The 23,289-nt window shown below is 35.3% G+C and overlaps 1 protein-coding gene across 5 annotated transcripts in view; it reads right to left on the bottom strand.

Annotated features, from left to right (window-relative positions):
* LOC150110185 (protein fantom-like) overlaps positions 1–23,289 on the bottom strand; it is a 588,918-nt gene that overhangs the window by 91,965 nt on the left and 473,664 nt on the right. For 4 of the 5 annotated variants that reach the window (XR_016548253.1, XR_016548255.1, XM_090391966.1 and 1 more), the window contains exon 33: positions 8,236–8,428. Coding sequence is in view for 2 of the 5 variants with exons in the window: in XM_090391966.1 (XP_090248092.1) it covers positions 8,236–8,428 (193 nt within the window). In the remaining 3 variants the exon portion in view is untranslated. Of the gene's footprint in view, positions 1–8,227; positions 8,429–23,289 lie in introns of all 5 variants that reach the window. The other variant, XR_016548256.1, reaches the window with a different exon arrangement.

Below are 23,289 nucleotides of genomic sequence, written 5' to 3'. Positions count from 1 at the left end.
TTATTCGAAGAAAATTTTTTCCCACCGAGCCAAATTTTGAAGTTTGGGAACAACAAGAAGTCACATGGGGCTGAGTCCGGAGAATACAGTTGATGTGGAACCAATTCAAACCTCAATTAGTGCAATTTTGCCATTGCGACAGTGTGGAACAGTGCATTGTCTTGATGAAAGAGCACTTTTTTTTGTGCACCAACCTTGACCGTGTTTTCTTCAGTTCTTCTTTTAAATGGGTTCAAGCAGCAGTGAAAACAGTGGACAGTGCCTGGTGAAAGTGCACTGAAAAAAAAAGTGAAGACTGTTTTGTCAGCCGGGAAGGTGATGGCCACTGTTTTTTGGGATTATCATGATAGACTATTTGAAAAAGGGTAAGACAATAACAGGCATTTATTATGCATCATCTTACTCTTTTTCAAATAGTCTATCATGATAATCCCAAAAAACAGTGTCCATCACCTTCCCAGCTGACAAAACAGTCTTCACTTTTTTCAGTGCTCTTTCACCAGGCACTGTCCACTGTTTTGACTGCTGCTTGGACTCAGGTATGTAGTGGTGGATCCAGGTTTCATCTAATCGACGCAAAAAATCCTGAAAACTGCATTGAAATGTCTTTTCGCATGTGTTTTTGATCAACAGCCAACAATCGCGGCACCCATCGCACACACAGCTTTTTCGTGTGCAATTTTTCGTGCAGGATATTATATACCTGTTCAGTTGAGATGCCTACAATCTCAGCAATCTCATGCACTTTGACTCGGTGGTCTTCCATAACGATACCATGAGATTAATAAATGCCCTGGAAGTCCGTGCCTCATCTTCAATGGACTTATGACCATGTTTAAACTCATTTATCAAAAATAAATAGTCTTTAATGCTGGTGCAGAGTCCCCCATGAACTGCATCTAACTCGGCTTTGATCTGCACGGCCACCCACTTCTTCAAATAAAAGTGTTTTATCACTACACGAAACTCATTTTTCTCCATTTTTCTGAAAAACATGAACAAAGTCATTTTAAATTTATTTAAGTTAAGGGATATTATATCCCATATTGTTTCTTACCTGAATAAGAAACTCAAAGAGTTTCATGCCGAATATAGAAACTATATAAAGTTCGGCGATCCCAAGCATAAGCAAATACCTGGATAGTGCAGCACCTGACCCTTGAAGGTAGCAAGCTGAGGCAACTCATGTAAAGGGTGGAGCAAGCTCCGATCACTATTCTTGATATTTACCCATAATGAACTTAACTCCTAGGAGCTGTATTTTGTTCAGCATTATGAGAGAAGGTCATAATGTTGGAGTTAAGTTCACATTATGGGAAAATATCAAGAATAGTGATCGGAACTTGCTCCACCCTTTACATGAGTTGCCTCAGCTTGCACTACCTTCAAGGGTCAGGTGCTGCACTATCCAGGTATTTGCTTATGCTTGGACTCGCCGAACTTTATATAGTTTCTATATTCGGCATGAAACTCTTTGAGTTTCTTATTCGGCTAAGAAACAATATGGGATATAATATCCCTTAACTTAAATAAGTTCATGTCGTCGAATTGAAGCCTTTGGCTCTTCATTATTATTAACCATTTTAAATGTTTGCCAAACGAGAATTATGCATCACTCGTGGCTAAAATTTTACCAGGGGTCATGAAAAAGATGATACGTGCCGACACTGGTATGAATGAAAGAACAGTGTCGCCGTCTACTGGAAATTTACCAAACTTTTCAAACAACCCTCGTAAAATCAAGTGTAAAGAAATTCATAAAAAGCATATATAAAAAAGACCCAAGTGTTAAAAGGTGTATATTTAATTTTAATTTTTTATCTTTGACATCAAAGATAAACATTAACTATCTGTATAAATTTAAAAATGAAAATAACACTTGATGAGTGATAAAATTTACCTATGGACTCAGTCAGATTATGAATATGACTAAAACAGTGACTGTGCTCATTGAAAAAATGAGCAATAGATTAAAGATGAAGAATGGTCTGTTGCCACAGCATTCACATATATAAATGCTATCACCAGTCAACAGGAAGGAGTGTGTAAGATGACTATGATCTATGCAAAGTCAATCGAAAACAACTTTCTCTTTACAGTCTCTGCATAAACTAGATTGTCACAATTTGATTTTAGATATGACTTGACAGAACTTACTGTTGGTCTCTCTATTCCATGATGACTGTCACTGCAAAAAATGTTCTGCTCTATGGAAATCTGTATAGGGATGGGCAGATGGTGAAACTTGAGAAATGAGCAGACTAGTTACAGTAGCTGCAGCCTCATTTCTCTTATCCCAGTGTGGCTCAGGATCCAACAAATACACATCCAAATATAGTTTCAATAACTGAGAGAGGACATGTTGAATACAAGAATTTTTTTACTTTTTTACTGCCTACAAGAAGATCCATGAATCAGTATATAACAGACCTTCGGTAGTGTTTCACTCTTATGTAGCTTAAGGCAAGCTCCATAGCATACAGCTCAACAGTAAAGTGGTTACATTCCAGTTGGATTTGAGATGATAATATACTGCCTAGGAAGACACCAGAGCATCCCACTGATTTTGAACCATCTGTGTCAACAGGCACAAAATCAGAGTATTTCATTCTATGTGCTTGAAATGGATGCTGGCCAACAATACGAGGGAAATATTTGATTAGCTTGCAAAACGAAAAGCTGCAGTGTATTTAAAGGCATCTGTGCAATATTGTCTACTTTAATATCTAGAGCTTCTAAGAGTGCTTTTCTTTGTAAATCAAAGGGTCACATGGCCTGATGAATATGGTACAGATTCTTCCACCCTAAGCAAAAAATAGTTGGCCATGTGGGATGATTTTATTTTGGTGGCACATAGAAGAGACAGCGGCCGACATCAAACTTGAAATGCTCCAGTTGCAATTCTTATGACTTGAAGATAGATAGACCCAATTATTGCAGGGTGCTCTCACTGCCAGAACACAGACTTCTGACCCATAATCAAGTTTTGATCAAATTGGTGCACGATACAACTGGAGCAAAAAACATCTGCTGGCACCTCCAAGGATGGGAGATAGGGTGCGAAGGATGTTCTGTGCTTTACGGCACTTATCTCATAACAGGCACATGTTAGGAAGGAAACTTAAGTTTCATGTCAAATATAAGCCCCAAGAATTTAGCTTCTGGTCAACTGGGATTAAAAGTCCTAGTCTGAGTTCTGGGTTAGGATGAATACTATGTCTACAGAAAACGTGCCACACAAACTGTCTTCTGCTGTAAGAAAGCTGAAACCATTTGCAAGCACCCATTCTGATAGACTGCAAATGGCTTGCTGCAGCTGTCATTCTATGACCCTCACATTACATGAATGAAATATGGTAAAGTCATCCACATAGAGGGCATTACTTACTTGTGAGGGAAGTTGTCTTATCAAGGGTATACAATCGAGAAAGAGAGTAGATCCCACTCAAACTTAGAAGTTTCTGTGGAATAAAAAAGTTCTTGGAAAAAAGAGGGAGGTTCCCTCTGAGATCAAAGCTATGTAGGTCTTTCAATATTCCAAACTGCCAAGCTGTTTCATATGCATTGTTTCCATATCAACAATGAGCTCTCATTTTAAGAAGGCTTCTTTGATAACTTCTTCCAGTCACACTGCATAATCAGTTGTTGAATGATATTTGCAGAAGCCAGACTGTATTATAAAAAGAGGCTGTTTCTATCCAGAAACCATAAAAGATAATACAGCTAATGTTTTACAGAATACTGTGCAAGCAGCTGGTTGATAATTTATTGGGGAATTTGAATTCATCATTGGAAATCTTAGGAAAGGCAATAATAACTGCTCATAACTTACTTTAACAGTACAGGTAACTCTTATAAGGCAGATGTTAGGTTCCATAGAAATGTTGCGTTATATAAATCGCATTATGCAAGACTCAGATCACATAGAAAAAGTAGGGTTATGTTCCGAAATCGTTTTTTTTTTCTTTTATTATATAAACAAACAATGACATATCCAACAAAAATATATTTTTTATTCAATTTGGGTAATTCATGTAAGTTAAGAAAACAAACTATGAAACAAATACATAACACAGTATAAACTTATAAAAATTACAAATTGTATGTAAACTTCATTGCACATAATGCATAAATGTTTTAGGCAAAAAAAAATAAAGTGCATATTTTAATCGTTATCACTGTCTTCAAAACTAACATTTTGTAGATGTTCTTTATTTACGAGTGGACGGATGTCATCATCACTTGAAATCTCTTGAACATCATTAGTATAATTCTCATTACTTTGGCTGGTTTAGTTATCAAGAAGTCAGTAATAAGACCTTGCTTACCACTATGCTGCAGTTTTTTTTTATTAAATTCATAACATGGAGCTAAACAAATATCCAATTGTCTCGTGAATTTTCCTGAGTGCTCGATTGAGGGATTATTATGCATAAAGTAACTTCCTTACCAAGTTCAATCCATCTGCTAATTTCTTTAAACTGAATTCTCTAATGGATTTATCCCAATCAGAATCTTCAGCAGAACTTTCCCTGCCATTTGGTTCGACGTCATCTATTAATTGTACCAGTTCCTTCTCATTTAAATCTGTTTTTCCATTAATTAATTCACTAATTTCGTTCATCCATATCACAAAAGCCCTCTAAGTGGCCATTACTATAAAAATAAATTTTTACATAAAAAAAGCATTACATATTCTGTGTAACTCAACAGAAAATAGTGCTCAGCTTGAGATTAACAGAGTTATGATTTTTAATGCGCTTTCCTGGCAAAAAACGAAGGCAATTTTCAACAATAAACACTTTATACGGTAAACAATTGGCATACATGCATGCTAAAGGGTATTTTCCCTAATATGAATTCGCTTCTTATAATTACATGTGTGATACAGGCAGATGCAAATTTAATGAAGGTAAAATTTCATTTTTAAGTCGCACAGTGAAAAATATATAAAAAGATAAAGGGTAACTACAATTTGTAGGCTGCGTTATATTGAAACCGCGTTGCATAAGTACCGTGTTATACGAGGGTTACCTGTATTAACAACACAAAACAACCTATTTTATAAAAAAATTTTTTTTTTATTAACTGGCTTATATTTTGCTGGATTTCAAACTAGCATCTTCAGAGCACAAAACAGCATGTTATAGTTTACATGTGACAATGTGTATGTGAAACAATTCAAATTGTAATGGATAAAAGATTAAGTCCTAATTTGGCACTCTCTAATGTTGTAAAAAAAAAAAAGAAGTATTACAGCTACGTAGGAATTGATCTCGAGATAACATTCCCAAATTTTTCGAAAATTAATGCAATCATACTTGCATTAATTTGCCAAAATTAATTTTCTTAATTAATTCTGCACCATACTTTCTTGGTCAATGGCTACAATTCCTATAAAATAGATAAAATACTGCATAGCCCTATTGCTTCGCACTCCTCTAAAACAAGAACAAGACATTATTCCTTATGTCAGAGGTATATCAGAAAAGATAGCCCAAGTACCAATAAAACATGGTCCTCACACTACATGTTAAATTAGCAACTATGATCCACTCTCCTAAGGATAAACTAAATTCTCTAGCGCAGGGGTTCTCAAACTTTTTAAATTTTGTACCACTTAAATAAGAATCAAAAAAATATATGTACCACCATAAAATACTGTTTCAAAATAAATATTAAATATGAAAACCCTTATTGACACGCTAATGAGACTTCGCATCCGAAAATTCACATAAAACTGCAATAAAATTTATTTGTTCGTTTATTCAATTCGATAAGTTAAATTTTTGGAACAGTCTACTCATTACAATATTAAAATACATTTTTCTGAACATTTATTTAAATATTTTGTGTAAAAATTGTACCACCAAAAATAACATAATGTACCATTAGTGGTACATGTACTACAGTTTGAGAAACAATGCTCTAGCGTATCCTGGAGTGTATGAAGTTTCTTGTGACTGTGACTTGGCCTACTATGGGCAGACAGGAAGATCTGTTAGCATCCACCTTAGAGAACATAAAAAATGACACACGCTACCATTATTATGGCAAGTCAGAGCTGGCAGAACATGCCTTGGACGCTCCTTAAAATAGTAATTGCCTTCTGCCAACTGGAAATATATTTGCACAGAAAATTCTACTGAATAAGTACAGGAGTTAATCCATGGCAGCAAATGGCAAAATATATTTTATCATCTCATAATGGATGATATCGTCAAACAGCAGTTAGGTGAAATTTAAGCAAAGCAGCTGTCATGAATGGTCTATTGTAGTTTTCTATGCCACTGAAAGAGAACAGAATTTGTTATTTGTAACTATAAATAAAAACGATATGAATGTAGTAGAGCAATCCCTCGATTAATGCACCTCCGATTAGTGAGTCTTTTTTTTTCCCGATTTTTTTCCCAAATTCAATTAGCAAGCCTCTAAAATTCGATTAGTATGCCTATATACATCTTAAAAATAAATGTTACAGATTTAAAAAATGTCCTATCTATACATTTTTTATGGCTAACTATTTTAAAAATTTAGTTACTGATTTAAAACATTTTACAAAGTTATTTTTTAATGGTATATTACACTATTTCCATGTACACTATGTTCCAAATTTACTGCCAAAATTTATGCCATCTGCTAATTACTTAGCATTCTGATGATCATATCTCGTGCTTCCTTTGCAATTGTTTTCCTTACTTTTTTATTTTAAAGCATTTTCCCAACCTTTCATCATCAGTAAAAGAATTAGTGAGCAAAAAAGTTGAAGTGTGAAAATGATTAGAAAAGTCATCTCATTGGAAGAAAAACTTAATAAAGAAAAATAAACAAGGCAAGTCCAAAGCAAAGATGGAACAAGAACACAAAAATGGTGTTCTTTTGCTTTATTAATCAACCATAAGAACAATTTTAAGTAAAGCTGCTGAATACAAAGAGGAAGGGAAGGCTGTTTCAAGTTCATCATGCATGCACTCAAAATCAAAGTATTATAAGGATTGAATTAGAGAAATTTCTTTCTGCATGGATCGAAGATTGTAACCAAAAATGGATTCCGCTTAGCAATGACCTTATTAAATCAAAAGCATTAAGTCTCTTTGCAACCTTGAAAGAAAGGGCTATCACTGATGGAAAAGAAGAATTCCACGCTAGTGCTGAGCATTTCAAAAAGCCTACATAATGTTCTACTCACAGGCAAAGCTGCAAGTGCAGATAAGTAGGCAGCCGCAAATTATCCAGAGATTTTGAAGAAAATTGTGGAAGAAGGATGGGTTATTGTGACCAACAAATATTTAATATCAATGAAAAAGGTCTTTTTTTGGAAGCGAATGCCTTCCAAGACTTTTCTGGTCAAATCAGATAAATCTCAGCCTGGTTATAAAGTCACAAAGTCAAATGAAATTACTGCTAGCAATATGCATGCTGTTTGGAAGCACATTCTTCCACATTGTGCAAATGATTTTAGAGGCTTTTGAAATTAATCTAAGTTAATTAAATCTCATCCTGAGAAATTGAGTGATTCTGACCTGCTAAATTTAGATGCACAATGGGAAGATCCTGAAGAGTATGAAGAAAATTTAATCACTCACAAGTCCAAAGAGATTTCACAGAAACAATTTGAAAATATTTTTCGTACAATCGAAGTTTATAAGCAACAATGCTTAGAGGCTGACCCTGATGAACAGAGAAGCAGTAAATTTGTAGAAGTAGTAGAAGAGGAAATAGAGCCATACCGTCAGCTGTATGAAAAAAAGAAACAGAATGCTCGCCAAACGACGTTAACTCAATTCTTTGTTAAGAAGTAGAATAATAAATTTATATTTCTGATATGTTTTAGTATTTCAGCTTCATGGTTTTCCTTTAACTAGGCCTTGAGACATACCCTAATTCTTTTATAAAAAAAATTAAGGGTCGAAAAAGAAATTTGAAGAATGAATTATACTTTTTCTCATAAGTTATTATATTCGATTAATGCGCCTGTTTTAAAGAACGCATTAATCGAGGGATTGCTGTGCTATCATAAGATCCTGTACCCCCCCCCCCCCAAAAAAAAACCTTATTTTAATTTTGGATAAATGCAGTATCCTTTAGAACATTAAAAATATTCCAATATTTTCAGAAAATGTGGATACATGTGAACAAACACATATACAGGTTCATGCAAGTGTGTATATACATATACAAACTATTAAATTCATGAATTATTTAATGCTATAAAAATAACCTATACCTCTTTACCTTTCCTGAAATTAAATGCTATATTATTTGGAGGTGTTGGCTTGGGAAGAGAAAAAGGAGTTTCTAGTTCTTCTAGTGAATAATCAAGGAATCTGTATTCTACAAATAGCATCTGTATATGTGGATCAGCCAGTACTGGAGCATCCTCTTTAAACCGTAGTGTTGACACAGCAATGACAATAACATTAGAAGACTGGAAAAAGAATGCATTCACAATGTAAGTTTTTGAAAAACTAACAGTCAATATGCATTGCACTTCTTTTTATTCAGATGCCATCTTGTTTAGACTAGAAGAGTTAACCTAATATCAGGTCACTTATGGTCTGATACTCATTCCAAACATTTGGTTACTAATTATAGTAATTATTTTTTCTGTTTTTTTCCCCCACCCTGTATATACACTATTGTAATAACCTACATTTTTGGAATTTCAAAAAATACATTTTTCAGCAACTTTTATTAATTAAAAAAAAAAAAAACTAATTTTAAAATGACGATTTTCAAAACAGATTAATTCTAACAATCAAAGAATTCTAAACCAAAAATGAAATTTAATATTATTAAACATCCAAATCTTCTAGCGATAAACTATTCTTCTGGAAGATAAATCAAGGAATCAATATTTTATATAGTTTAATATTATTAAACATCCATATCTTCTAGTGATAAACTATTCTTCTGGACGATAAATCAAGGAATCAACTAATAACAATTCACATTATCCTTTTTCAGCCTCTTTTAAGCATATACATGGTACTGACATAACAACGACAACATAAAAAGATTGATCAAAACAAATATACCACACACACACACACACACACACACACACACACCACTTTAGATCTCTCTCTTTGGTTCTCAGCCAGGAAGATAGGCTCAGTAGGTCTTATGAAGCTCCAAACCATGGAAAAGATGCCAGTTACAGCCTAGCTCAAACCAAAGAACAAAGGTCCGTACATTCTTTATCTTATGCAAATACTGAAGCAAAATACCCTGGCAGAGCAATATTTACAAGCAGTAATACAGCTTGGCTCTCCCCTCACACAAATCTTACTCATATTTCAAGAATTGCTGAACTGTGCAAATGTACTTCAATGCATCAGGGTCTATGATATTAACCATAAAAAGTGTAAACACTGGTGCAAGGACAATTGGTGAGATATGAATATAGCATGCACCAATGTTTAGGCATTTTTGATTAAAGTCTCAGAAAGGACGTGTTGTTGAAGTAAATTTGCATAGTTTTAGCAATCCTTGAAATAAGAGTAACATGTTTTATTGGGGGAGGGAAAAGAACATGTTACAATTGCAATCTAAAATCTGAGCAGAGTGTGCTCCTGTTACCAGACCCAAGAAAAAAATTCTCAGGAAAGAAACCTTCAAAGTGCAAAGCATTCCGTGAAACCCTGAGGATTCAAAATCAAGTGCTGCTAATGAAATTTTGCCCGTGAAAGAACTTCTGTTGCACATTTGCATAGTTCTAGCAATTCTTGAATAAGAGTAACGTGTTTTATTGGGGGAGGGAGAAGAACATGTTACAATTGCAATCCAAAGACAACATGGAAGGCAAAATCTGAGCAGAGTGTTCCCCCTGTCACCAGGCCCAAGTTTGCATACATTAAAAGCTTCAGAAGCATGATGTGATGCACTTTGGCAATAACACAAATGGCTTCATACTGAAAATAATAAATACAGAAATATACTGAGTAGCTTATGCCTTTAATATCATTTGTAGCTGCTTAGTGCTTCTACTGCCACAAAGAAGGAATTACATATAATTAAATCTTACCCATATATCCACAAGAATGAAAAAACAGTTGGCAATATTATCAAGCACTAACAAATCAGAAAAAAAAAAAAGCTACCTAAAAAATATTCTCAGGAAAGAAACCTTCAAAGTGCAAAGCATTCCGTGAAATACTGAGGATACAAAATCAAGTGCTGCTGATGAAATTTTGCCTGTGAAAGAACTTCTGTTGCACCATTTAAAAGCAATCTTAGAAAAATGGAAGTGGGAAACAGACAGATGACAACAAAATCATCTGAGCAAAGAGAACGTGAAGAGCTTTCCTTTAGTGTTACATGGTGATCAGCATTCATTTCAGTAAAATTATGGAGAACTACAACCATGTTAGGAATAATTACTTTGATTTCCCAATGTTAATATGAAGATCGAAATGTCAGGAAATTAAAGTAATTATTCCTAACATGGTTGGCTGTAGTCTCCATAATTTTACTGAAATGAATGTGGAGAGCTATTCAAACAACCAAAACTAAATCAGCACGATGGTCTGAAAGAACTGTTGCCTCTAAGCATGTGGGATCCCTCCCAACAGCCTGCAAAAGGAGGATGAGCTGAAAATTCCCAAGTCCTCAGATGATGAAGAGAAAACAGAAAATCTTTTAATGGCTGAACAGTTTCAGATCTTCCTCAATAAAGCTTGAGTCTCATCATTGAAACTGTCTACAGTATATGACATCACCATCAATTTCAGTGGTCTAATCTCTCAGCTAGAAGAACCATGGTACTAGTGTATAGGCTGACCAATCTTTCATGGATGGATTCTCCATTAAAAAAAACCCTTCTGATAGGAAAACTGTTAATCTCAGAAAAGGAATTTGTTATTTGATCAATGGGCTTGCATCTCAGTGGGAGCATAATCATTCATAAACCAATCCATGTATGCTAAGTATACCCAGAATAACCCAGCATATCACGAGCCATCCAGTAACCTTTCTAATAACAATGGAAGTGTCACTCTGAAACCTATACATCCTACAGTATATCCCTGACCAATATTCAGAAATAATTATGCTACAGGTATCTTTAAACAATACACAAAGCTAATGCAGTGTTTGTTGATGCCACCAGCAAAATCTTCTCTCATCATTGGTGCAGCATAAAACAGAGCTTCCCATCATTCAATGTGATTTGACACACTTTTCTACTAAAAGATAAATATTTTGGCGTAGACAGGCTTACTCGTGAATTTTACCAATCTTTCTGGAAACAAGTTAGACATTCTCTACAGTATGTATGTCAGAACAACTATTAATGGCCTCTCACCACAAGTATGATAGTATCTGTCATCAAAGGAAATAAGGAAAATAATATCAAAAGCCAATAGCCTCACGTATGTGCTAAACAACACAATAGACAGTCAGAGCCATCCATGAAAACCTGCACCTTATAATGGATTAACTATTTTTATCTTATCCCTTAAAAGGTGCAGGTTTTCATGGATGAACCTTCCTGGGACAGAATAGCTGACTGTTTAGCAAATGCTTGACACTAGAGACCAAATAAATGCTTTTGATGATTATGATTGAATACTATTACTTATGAATGCTGGAAAGCCTTAATCTTCGGCCCTGGCTTCATTCCAGCTATTTAGATGTTATACTCTAATACTCACTTCTGCATGAAGATAAACAAGAAGCTCACTATATCTATATCATAAAGCAGAGGTATAAAGGAAGGCCACTTTCTTTACACAACTACCATAGAACAATTGCCTATGTGTTGAGTAAACATGTTGCTTAGAGAAACCCATCCTAATATTTCTTACCAAGCCATAACATTGACTGCAATATGCTGATGATGGAAGGATGTTGGAAGTTTGATGATGTTATTGTTATAGTCTACTAAGACGAGGACTTTTCCAATGAAGAAACAGCATACCAAGAATATCAAACAGCTTCAGAAGCCACATTATATAAATCGCATTATGTGAGACTCAGATCACATAGAAAAAGTAGGGTTATGTTCTGAAGTCGTCTTTTTTTTTTTTTTTTTAAATTATATAAACAACGACATATCCAACAAAAAATATTTTTATTCAATTCAGGTAAATGTAAATTAAGAAAACAAACTATGAAACAAAATACATAGTTTAAACTTAAAAAAATATAAATTGTATGTAAACTTCATTGCCTATAATGCATAAAATGCTTTAGGCAAAATAAAATAAAGTGCATAATTTGATCGTCATCACTGTCATCAATACGAACATTTCGTAGATGTTCTTTATTTACAAGTGGCCAGACGTCGTCATCACTTGAAATCTCTTTATGACATCATTTATATAATTCTCATTGCATACTTCGGCTGGTTTACTTATCAAGAAGTCTTGCTTACCACCATGCTGCAATTTTTTATTAAGTTCATACTATGGAGTTAAACAAATATCTAATTGTCTCATGAATTTTCTGGAGTGCTCCACTGAGAGATCATTATCCGTAAAATAATTTCCTAACTTTCTTGCCAAGTCCAATCCTTCTGCTAATTTCTTTAAACTGAATTCTTTAACGGATTCATCACCATTAGAATCTCGGCAGAACTTTCCCTGCCATTTGGTTCGACGTCATCTGTTAATTGTACCGGTTATTCTTAATTTAAATTTATTTCCCCATCAATTAATTCACTAATTTCCTTTTCAACCATATCGCAAAAGCCCTCTAAGTGGCCATAACTATTAAAATAAAATTTTTACATAAAAAAGCATTACATATTATATGTAACTCACCAGAAAAAATAAGTGCTCAGCTTGAGATTAACACACTTATGATTTTTAATGTGCTTTCCTGGCAGAAAATGAAGACAACTTTTAACAATAATCACTTTATACAGTAAGCAATTGACGTACATATGTGCTAAAGGGTATTTCCCCTAATATAAATTCACTACTTATAACTACATGTGCGATACAGGCAGACCAAATTTAACAAAGATAAAATTTGATTTTTAAGTCGCACAGTAAAAAAAAATATGAAAAGATAAAGGGTTACTACAATTTGTAGACCGTGTTTTTATCAAAACCTCATTGTATAAGTACTGCGTTATATGAGGGTTACTACAATTTGTAGACCGCATTATATCGAAACCACATTGTATAAGTACTGCGTTATAAGAGAGTTACCTGTATATTCACTAAGGCAACAAACTCATCCCCTTTGTTTCCTTATACTCTTGGTATTTGTGTACAGACATAATAAGTTATCTCCATGCTTTTCCATATACTCTCCTCTGTAGCCAGTACAACTGAGTTGGGCAACTTTCAGATTCTTGGTCATATCTAATACTTCACTTATACAGACATCCTTACATATACTAATAAGTCTGAACTAGATGAACCCACATGCAATTTTTTGTTAATCATCATAATCACCTCTTATTTTGTGTATATCATTAATATAGTTGTACAATCTGGTTACCCTTCTGCACACATTCTCACCATGCCTCCCATCATAATCCAGTTTCTCTGGGTATCTATACTAGGTTTCAGACCAATAAATACTTTTTCCAGACTACTCACATCATATACATTCAAGTGTAGATCATCCCTCTTAAATAAATTCCTCCTTCCTTCAGACTCACTCCACACATCCAAAAACTCACAATCAATTTTTCTACACAACCTATGCATTGAATCATTTGCCATTAGAGCCCATCTTCTTAATTCCACAATATCTTATTATTATTATTATTACAAAACACCTCCAGGGAGTCCAAAGACTCATATCTAGGTAATACACTTATTACTTTCTCTTTCTCACTCTTTCCTCTTACTTCTTCTACCAATATTTTCATATCCTCTCTCATACTTATTTCTCACCAGAGAAATTGTTTGTTTCTACCAGACCTACTACAACCTCTTTTCTTTTCTGCTTTTTCAATTATATTTGTTAATTTTATGATTTTAGCACCAGGAAAACTCAATGTAACAATATGGTCATTGATAGCATTTTTATAACTGAATCTTTCTAACATATCAGTTACCTATTTTTATAACTGATTTTACCTATCAGTTTATCATTACATGATTTGTTACTTGATTCACCTGGTGTTTTTTATTGCTCCTTTTGCAGCTTACCCTTCTTGTCCTTCCAAAGCCTCTCTAATCACTTTTCAGCTTTTTCAAATTCCTCATCATCCAATGAATAATATGATTTAGTCTAGATATTTTTAAAGCGAATTCATAGTCACTATCCTCATTAGTTTCCAAAATGGTATGATTACATTCACTGGGACAAGCACTTTGTTAACAATTCACTAGTATTCTGTATTCTTTTTTGCTTCTGTTCTTTTTTTCTTGCATTGTTTGGCACCATTTCACAGTACTACTTAAACGTTACAGTATTCTAACAAAAATCAGGAAATATATTATCATCATCACATTCCTGACATGTACCTTCAAGGGAAGTACAGGATATGATAGTACAAAAAAATTTACATCATTACATTGACAAAAATTTACAATCAATCTGTTACCTGTCAAGACTCCACGTGATACTGCAACATCAATATGATATTGCTGCTGATGCCACCTGTTCTAATTGTAAATTATGATTATTTTTACAATACCACCTGAGATTAGCTCTGCTAACACATTCCTGGATGGTCACAATGTCAAGTTCTTTTCTAATATCCTCATTTTAATACGATATTGCCATTGTTGCTATCTGTTCATGCCCCTAATCTTTCTCAGGATTCTCATATCTGCGGTCTCTAGTCTTTGGTCAAGTGTTTTATTTCTAACCCAGCTCTGAGATCCATAAGTTAAAATTGAACACTGTCTTGTATATAGCTAATTTAATGTTTTGACTAATTTCTCTCTTATTCCATATAAATTTATTCTGTTGACTTCCTACCATACCAGCTTTGTTGATTCTGTTGTCTATTTCCATATTTAATTTACCATTTTCACTAAAAATTGTGCCTAGGTAGCTGCAATGTTTTATTTGTTCTATAGGTTCTCCATGCACAATGCTTCTGCCTATTTTCATTGGCTTTGTCTTGTTATTGCTGACCTTTATACAATATCTATTACAACATTTATTCAATTTAATCAGTGAATCTTGCAGACTTGTACCAGATTTATTTATTAGTATAACATCATCCACATAAAGTAAAGAGCTAAGATTAACAATGAATTTTAATATATCAGGTTTAATATCACTTTCCTTCATAATGTGATCCATATAGATAATGAATGACAGAGGGGATAATATACATCACTTTCTGACACCAGATTTAACATCAAATAATCTTCCTGTACTTCTTTCAGGTTGACTTACAACTCAAATAAAGACAAAGTATTGTCTTTATTTGAGTATTGCTTGATATAATGCCCATTCACACCATATAACTGTAGCATCTTGAATAGCTTTCCTCTTGGCACCTTGTGATACGCCTTTTCCAGATCTACAAAACTTAAATACAGATATATTATATTCCCATGCTTTCTCGACTATTTGTCGTAAAGTGAAGATCTGATCCTGACAGCCTCTATTTGGCCTGAATTCAGCTTGTTCTTCACCAAGTCACTTCCACAATTCTTCTCAACTGTTTCTCAAGTATACTTGAATAAATCTTACCAGGAACACTCAGTAGGGAAATACTTCTATAATTCTCATATTCAGTTTTATTTCCTTTTTTTATATATGGATACCATGGAAGCTCTACTCCAATCATCTGGAATTCATCCCTCTGTCCGGACCTTCTGAACTATGCAGTGCAATCACTGTAAGACTTTTATACCTCCATACTTGAACATTTCTGGTCGAATATCATTTACTAACACTACCTTTTCTACATTTCAAGCTTTTGATGGCTTTTTCTACTTCACGTATGGATATGTATTCCTGATTGCATGTCTGCTGAGTGTGTTTTTTTTTTACTATGCTGCTGGCACTGCTTGTTTCATTTAGCAATTTTTCAAAGTAATTACTCCATACTTCAAGAATATCTTTTTCTCCTGTTTTCATGTCACCTTTATCATCTCTAACTCCTTTTACAGCACTCTTTCCTCCATTCCTATGCTTCTTCAACAACCTCCAGAATATTTTGCCACCTTCTTGATATTTATTTTCTATGTTCTTGCCAAAGTCCTCCCATGACTTTTGTTTAGCTAGTTTTACACCGTGTTTTGCTTTCTTAGATTTGTCTCTATATTCTCTAAGAGAAAAAGCTGACTTATTTGCCAGGAACTTTAGATATGCTTTCTTCTTTTCCTTCACTGCCTCTTTAATTTCCTGTGTCCACCATGGAGTTCTGATTTTTCTATCCTTGCAGACAACCTCACCACATGCCTCTCTGGCTGAATCAATCAGTAGTATTTTCTTCAAGGCTTGCCACTGAATCTCCAGGGTTTGGTTCCTGTTCACAAATTCTTTCATTTTTTCTTGAATAATATTTGTGTATTTTAGTCTATAGTTTACATCTGAGAGCTGCTCAACTTTTATTCGCTTTAAAACTTTCTTACATGTTCTTATTTTCAACATGAAATTCAATTTTATCCTGCTCAAGATTAAATTGTGATCACTTCTAATTTCAAATCCTATGTACACTCTAGTCTCCTACACCAGTGAGAAAACATCATTATCAACAATAACATAGTCAATGAGACTTTCCTTAATCCTTACCTCTTCTCTTCAACTCACTATTCCCTGAATATAGCATTTTATATTTATTATTTAGCTGTATCTTATCTGCTTTCACCTTCTTCATCTCCATAATATAATTTGTCACATGATTGTTCTTAGTTCTCTCTGTTTGATTCTTTCCCATTTATGCTTCTCATGGTGATGATGATGGATCCCTTCAATTCTGTGAGCAGTAACTGTTTGTTCACTTCACTCTGGATCACTGAGGAAAAACAGCAGGGGGAATGTTTAACCAAGCAATGCAACAACCAGCATGAAATTTCAGCATACTGTAACCATCATGTTTATTTTTAGTTTAAGACCAATACAGAACAATTCTGCTGACTAAATCCAAAATTCTTTTGACTCGGAACCTCTATGGAGTCACAAGACTCATTGTGAGAGGGCCCTCTTTAGAAAATGCAGTCTATCATACCATTCCTTGAACTCACCACTCTATGAGGCGATGCACTCCTCACTCATGACTTCCTTTTGCAATTTCCAGGGATAGCCCCCTTCTCCTCACTCCTTCCTCTTGTTCCACCAAATGAACTCCCCAGATGACATTGGGGAGTTCTTAAGAACTCCCTAGTGTCAACCCTGTAACTATATCTCAACAGTTTAAACATCTCAATCATATCAGCTTTCCTTCTTCTATCTACCAAACTTTGCAATCCATGTTCCCTCATTCTATCCTTATAACTAACATTGTGCAGTCCTGATATCACCTTTGTTATCTACCCCTGCACTTTCCAAGGTTAATTTATTCCCTTGAAATCCTGGGAACTAAATTTGAGTACAATAGTCCAGATGTGATCTGATCAAGGGTTTATACAATGGAATGGCAACTCTTTTTTTTTCTCTCTGCTGGTCAGTGTATTTTCAGTATTGCAGCATTCATCTGCATTACCTTCACCACTTTCTCTGAATTTCAAATTGCAATCAATCATCACCACAGATCCCTTGCTCACCCCCCCCACTTCCTCCAGTACAGTTCCTCCAACAGAGAATGCAGCCTCCCATCAATGTATCCCAATCTTCAAGACTTTACATTTAGCTGAATTAAACCGATATCCCCCCATTCATTTGCCTGTCTGTCCAGTTTATTCAAATCCTCTTGAACCACATCTGAACTACTAATAACCCTTCCTAGCTACACATCATCTACAAACAACTGAATATCTTCCTGCCATCCACTGACAAGGTCATTGATATAAAACATACAGATCCCAGTACTGAGCCCTGTGGGACCCCACTTGTAACCTTCTGCTTCCTCGATACCACTCCCTCATACACAATTCTCTGCTATTTATCAGACAGCCAGTTTCCAATCCAATACAGTAACCTGACATCCAAACCCATGTGCTGACTTAAATATAAATATCCATATCATGTGGAACCCCCATCAAATGGCTTTCTAAAATAAAAAAAAAATAAAAAAAAGGGGTAAAATATGCCTTTCCCTCATTAACCGCTCTTGTCACTTTATTATAAAAGGCAATCATATTACTAAAATAAGAGCACCCGTTAACAAATCCATGCTGACTCTCACAGATAACTATCCTCATCTGCCCAATGCTCTAAGTCAGGGATGGCCAATGTGTGGCGCACTGAACCCCAGAGAAAAATTTTAAAAAATTTTGTATACGATTTATATACATATATATAAACACACAATTAACCTACCACTGAATTCTAGAGTGTGCACTTATTATGCTTGTTTGATCTTGAAGCAACAAGCACCAGAAAATGCTGACATGCGTCACCAGTTACTCAATTAGTTTACAGCTGACTCTAGTGTCATAACGTTCGATGAATTTCCGATTCGATGTGAGTGAACAATTCTGTGTTTTCGAACTTATATGTTTTTATTAACAGTTCTTTAAGTTTAAGATAAGATTTATGTTTTCATGAAGGCTTAATATAGTTCTGTAAATATAAAAATAAATTTTTTCATTTTGAATGCATGTCAAGTTCTTGCCTGCGCCCCTAATTTGCTGATTACTAAAACCTGCAATTATTCGGTGTATTTGTATGTGTGTGTGTTTTTATGTTTTTTTTATGCAATATCTTTCCTTTTTATTTACGTATAGTAGGTTTATTCCTAAAATTTAACTGAACATCAGCAAAGTTTTCGTAATGAGGATGTTTGGGTTGTGTGTGTGTGAGATTGCCAGCTGATCGACTGTTTTATGGCAGGAAGCGATCTCGTATTTCATTGAACATAATATATTATGAGAGAGAGACAAAAACTCTCTATGAAAACAAAATATATATTATTTTTAAACTTACAGAACTATATTAGGCCTTCATGAAAACAGGAATCTTATTATTATTATTATTATTACGGGTATCTCCATGGAGTCAGTAGACTCATCGCGGGAGACCCAAACTAGCAAAACAATATCTGTCATATCTCTTCTTGAATTCATTTACAGACAAAGAGCTCACAACTAAGTCAGGCAATGAATTCCACTCATTCACCACCCTCCAGGCAAAAAACCTTGTTCTGACACCTTTGTTAACCACACTCTTCTTTAATTTCCAGAGATGACCTCTTGTTCTTCCATCACTATCACACAGCTGAAACATTTCCCCTGCATCAATCCTATAAAAACCTTTTAGTAATTTGAATGTTTCTATCATATCCCCTCTTCTTCGCCTATCAACCAATCTCTGCAATCCACAAGCTCTCAATCTATCAATGTAGGGAGCATTTTTTATATCACTCACCAACTTGGTCACTCTTCTCTGAACCCTCTCCACAGCCTCCTCATCTCCAAGGAATCCAGGTGACCAGACCTGAGCACAGTAATCCAAATGTGGAAGTATCAATGCTTTATAAAGGGGAATAATAACCTCTTTATCTCTGGATGTCAGTGTGTTCCTCAACAACCAAGTAATCCTATGTGCAATCTTGGACACCTTAGCAATGTGTCCTCTGAACTTCATCTCCCTATCTACCAATACCCCTAAGTCCCTAGCCTCATCAATCTCTTGGAGTACCTTTCCATCGATGTAGTACACAGCTGGTAATCTTTTAATCCCAAAATGCATGACTTTACACTTTTCCACATTGAACTGACATCCATTTTCTTTTGCCCATTTTACCAGCTTATTTAAATCCTCCTGCAAACCTTCAACATCAGCTTGATTTTCTATTGCACTACACAACTTTGCATCATCAGCAAACAACTGAATATCTCCCTTTAAGCCGTTTCCTATATCATTTATATACAAATTAAACAACATTGGCCCAAGCACAGAGCCCTGAGGCACACCACTGGTCACCTGCCTCATTCTGGACTCGGCTCCTCCATACACCACCTTATGGTATCTCTCCCTGAGCCATTCTGCTATCCATATCACCAATTTAATATCCATTCCCATCTGCTCCAATTTGCGTAACAGTGTTCTATGGGGTATCCTGTCAAAAGCCTTAGCAAAATCCAGAAGTACCACTGTGTAGCCAGTTCCTTTGTCCAACTCAGATGTTATTCTATTATGAATAGTTAATAGATTGCTAAGGCAGGATCTACCTTTAACAAAACCATGTTGGCCTCTATAGAGTATCATATCCTGATCCACCCATTCTTGAATTTTGTCTTTAACCAACTTTTCCAATACTTTTACCACTACTCCTGAGATGGTGATTGGTCTGTAATTCAATACTGCAGTTTTAGAGCCACCCTTATGCAAAGGAACCGCTTTGCCTAACTTCCACTCCCTAGGGACCATACCAGAGTTCAAACTTAAGTTAAATATCCAGGTGAGAGGGGTTGACAATTCATTTGCACATTCACGCAACACCCGAGCTGATATTCCATCTAAGCCTACCGCAGTGTTTGCATTTAAGTTTTGCAATATATTTAATACCTCTGATTCTTTAGCTTCAATTCTCACATTAGGTATTGCTGTAGGTATAGAGATATCCTCACTTGGGTGATAGACTTTTGAAAAGTGATCACTCAGTAACTCGACTATTACATCTGATTTTGTCACCTCAATACCATCTGCACCCACTAAGGTTATCCTTCCGAAGTCATTCTTCCTCTTACTTGCCACATAGCGGAAGAACTCTTTGGGATTACCCTTGATCTCTTTGGCTAAGGTCTTCTCATAATCTGATTTAGCTTTTCTTACTATGCTGGTAACCTTCCTAGCTTGAGCCTTGTACTGCTCATGGGTGTCCTGATCGCCTTTCTCCTTGTAAATTCTCCATAACATTTTCTTTTTTTGCAGTTCAAGCTTGATACTACTGCTCATCCATCTAATGCCTGCCTTGTTTGACCTCCTAACCATGGGGACACAATCTGATATTGCTTTCCTCAGATACCCGCTGATTTTATCCCAAGCACTGCTAACATCTTTCCCTTGCAATATGTTCTGCCATGGGATGGCTGCAAGCTCACTCCGAAGCTTGTTATAATTGCCTAACCTGTAGTTCCGTACATACCCCTTCTTAATAGAAAAATCCACAGATTTTGCAACCTCCCAAGTCAATACCACATGATCGCTTTCACCAACTGGAGGTAACGAGGACACCTTACTTATGCATATAACCTCTGAACCAATAACCAGGTCCAACACTCTCACACCACGTGTCCCTTCCAAGTAATTATCTCGTAGAAGATGTATGAATTCCATTTCCTTTTTGCTACGTGATATTTCCTCCTTCCAATTGATATCACCGTAATTAAAATCCCCCATAATAATCACCAAGCCTTCACTCATTGCACTAAGTTGCTGATGCATGAATTCAATATCTGCCCCCGTACTCCCTGGCCTATAGCAGCATCCAACTGTATATTTGGTTGCGTTGGTCACTATTTCGCACCAGACTGCCTCAAATGAACTCTCATTCACATGTCTATCATCATGATATACTACTTTCTTTGGCTGCAACACATCAGCTATCATCAACAGTACTCCTCCTCCTGTTCTATCTTCTCTATCCTCCCTGAAAATACTGTACCCATCACATTCAATTCCAGTGACCACATCTTCTGCTGACAGCCAAGTTTCACTAATGCCTACAACTTTTGGTGAGATTTCACTGACTAATGCCAAAAATTCTTCTCTCTTATTTCGAATGCTTCTAGCATTGGTATACAAAAATTGCAGATTCCCTCTAGATCTTGTACCGGCTTTAGAACTGATATATAAGTCACTAACTACTGTAGTCCTATGCCGATTTTTATCCCCTCTCTTCTGCAATTTATTCAGCCTATAAGCATCAATAAATACACAATCAGTGCTAAAGTTTCTCTCTCTTACACTCAACCTTTTCAATATTAGTTTCCCTGCCCAATAACTTCAACCTGTTCAGAAAACAATAACTTCTTCAATCGCTTATGTCCTTCCATGTTAAGATGCAGTCCATCTCTAGCATACAATTGCCTTTTTCCTTCAAACACACTCCAAACATCAACAAACTCCAGACCTCTTTTTCTGCACATTCTTGCAATCATATCATTCATTATCATTGCTCGTCTACTTAACTCGTAATTGTCAAAACGAGGCAGCACACACACTATTCTCCCATTGACACTTTTCCTCTTCACAATATCTAATAATGTTCTTAAATCTTTTCCTACCCGATTTATACTACCTCTCAGGTCATTATCTTAAACTTGTAGAACTGTTTCTGAATGTTCATAATGTTTAAAACAATAAAATAATTTAAATAAATTATTTAATAATAAGCTTTACTTTTTGTTAAATAATTTTTTTTTTACAGTCAGTTACCCATTACTTTGCAAAAGAAAATGAGTAGAAGAAAAGCAGAAGGTGATAGCAAGCGCCAGTTTAATGAACTGTGGGAAAATGAGTTCTTATTTATCGGGTCCTTCAGGAAAACTGTTATGCATTGTTTGTGAAAGCACTCTCTCGGATAATAGAAGAGATGATCTTAACAGACACTGTAGAAAACATCAAGCTGAATCAGAAGAAAAACTGAAGTTAGTTCCTTGGTCTGAGTTGCAGAAAGAATATGTGGTTAAGAAAAAGGAAGAAATAAAAAAGAGACAAAATATATTTGTGAAACGAAGTTGTGAAAGTGTGGCAATGCTGGAGGCGTCTTATGAAATTGCCTTTTGTGTTGGCTAAAATACACAAGCCTTTCTCTGATGGAGAGGAAGTTGTTAAGCACTGTCTCGAAAAATTTGCAAAATGTCTTGGTGATAAGAATGTTGAAAGAAAAGTAAATCAAATTGCTCTGTCCAAGCAAACAATTACAAGATGCATTGAAGAACCTTCCCATGATGTTACTGAGCAATTGAAAGACCAGTTCATGACTGTTCTTTCTTTTCTTTAGCCTTGGACGAATCCGCTGACATATGTGATGTAGCCCAATTAAGCATTTTTATAAGAGGAATTGATGGTAATTTTAACATCTTTGAAGAACTTATCGGTCTTGAGTCACTTCATGGAAAAACCAGAGGGTCAGACATATTTGACAAAGAAAAGTCATGTCTAGAAAATCAACAACTAGATTCTAGTAAGCTCATCAGTGTTTGCACTGATGGAGCACCGTCAATGGTAGGTAGAATTTCTGGGACTGTAACTTTACTTGAAAGGTTTTTAGGTCGTTCCCTACTAAAGTAGCACTGTATTATACATGAAGAA

The sequence above is a fragment of the Typopeltis vanoorti genome, chromosome 1, assembly GCF_054136105.1.
Source record: "Typopeltis vanoorti isolate ZY-2024b chromosome 1, IOZ_Tvanoo_1.0, whole genome shotgun sequence".
Lineage (NCBI taxonomy): Eukaryota > Metazoa > Arthropoda > Arachnida > Uropygi > Thelyphonidae > Typopeltis > Typopeltis vanoorti.
Note: the sequence above shows the minus strand (reverse complement) of the source record. Positions and strands in the feature narration are given on the sequence as shown.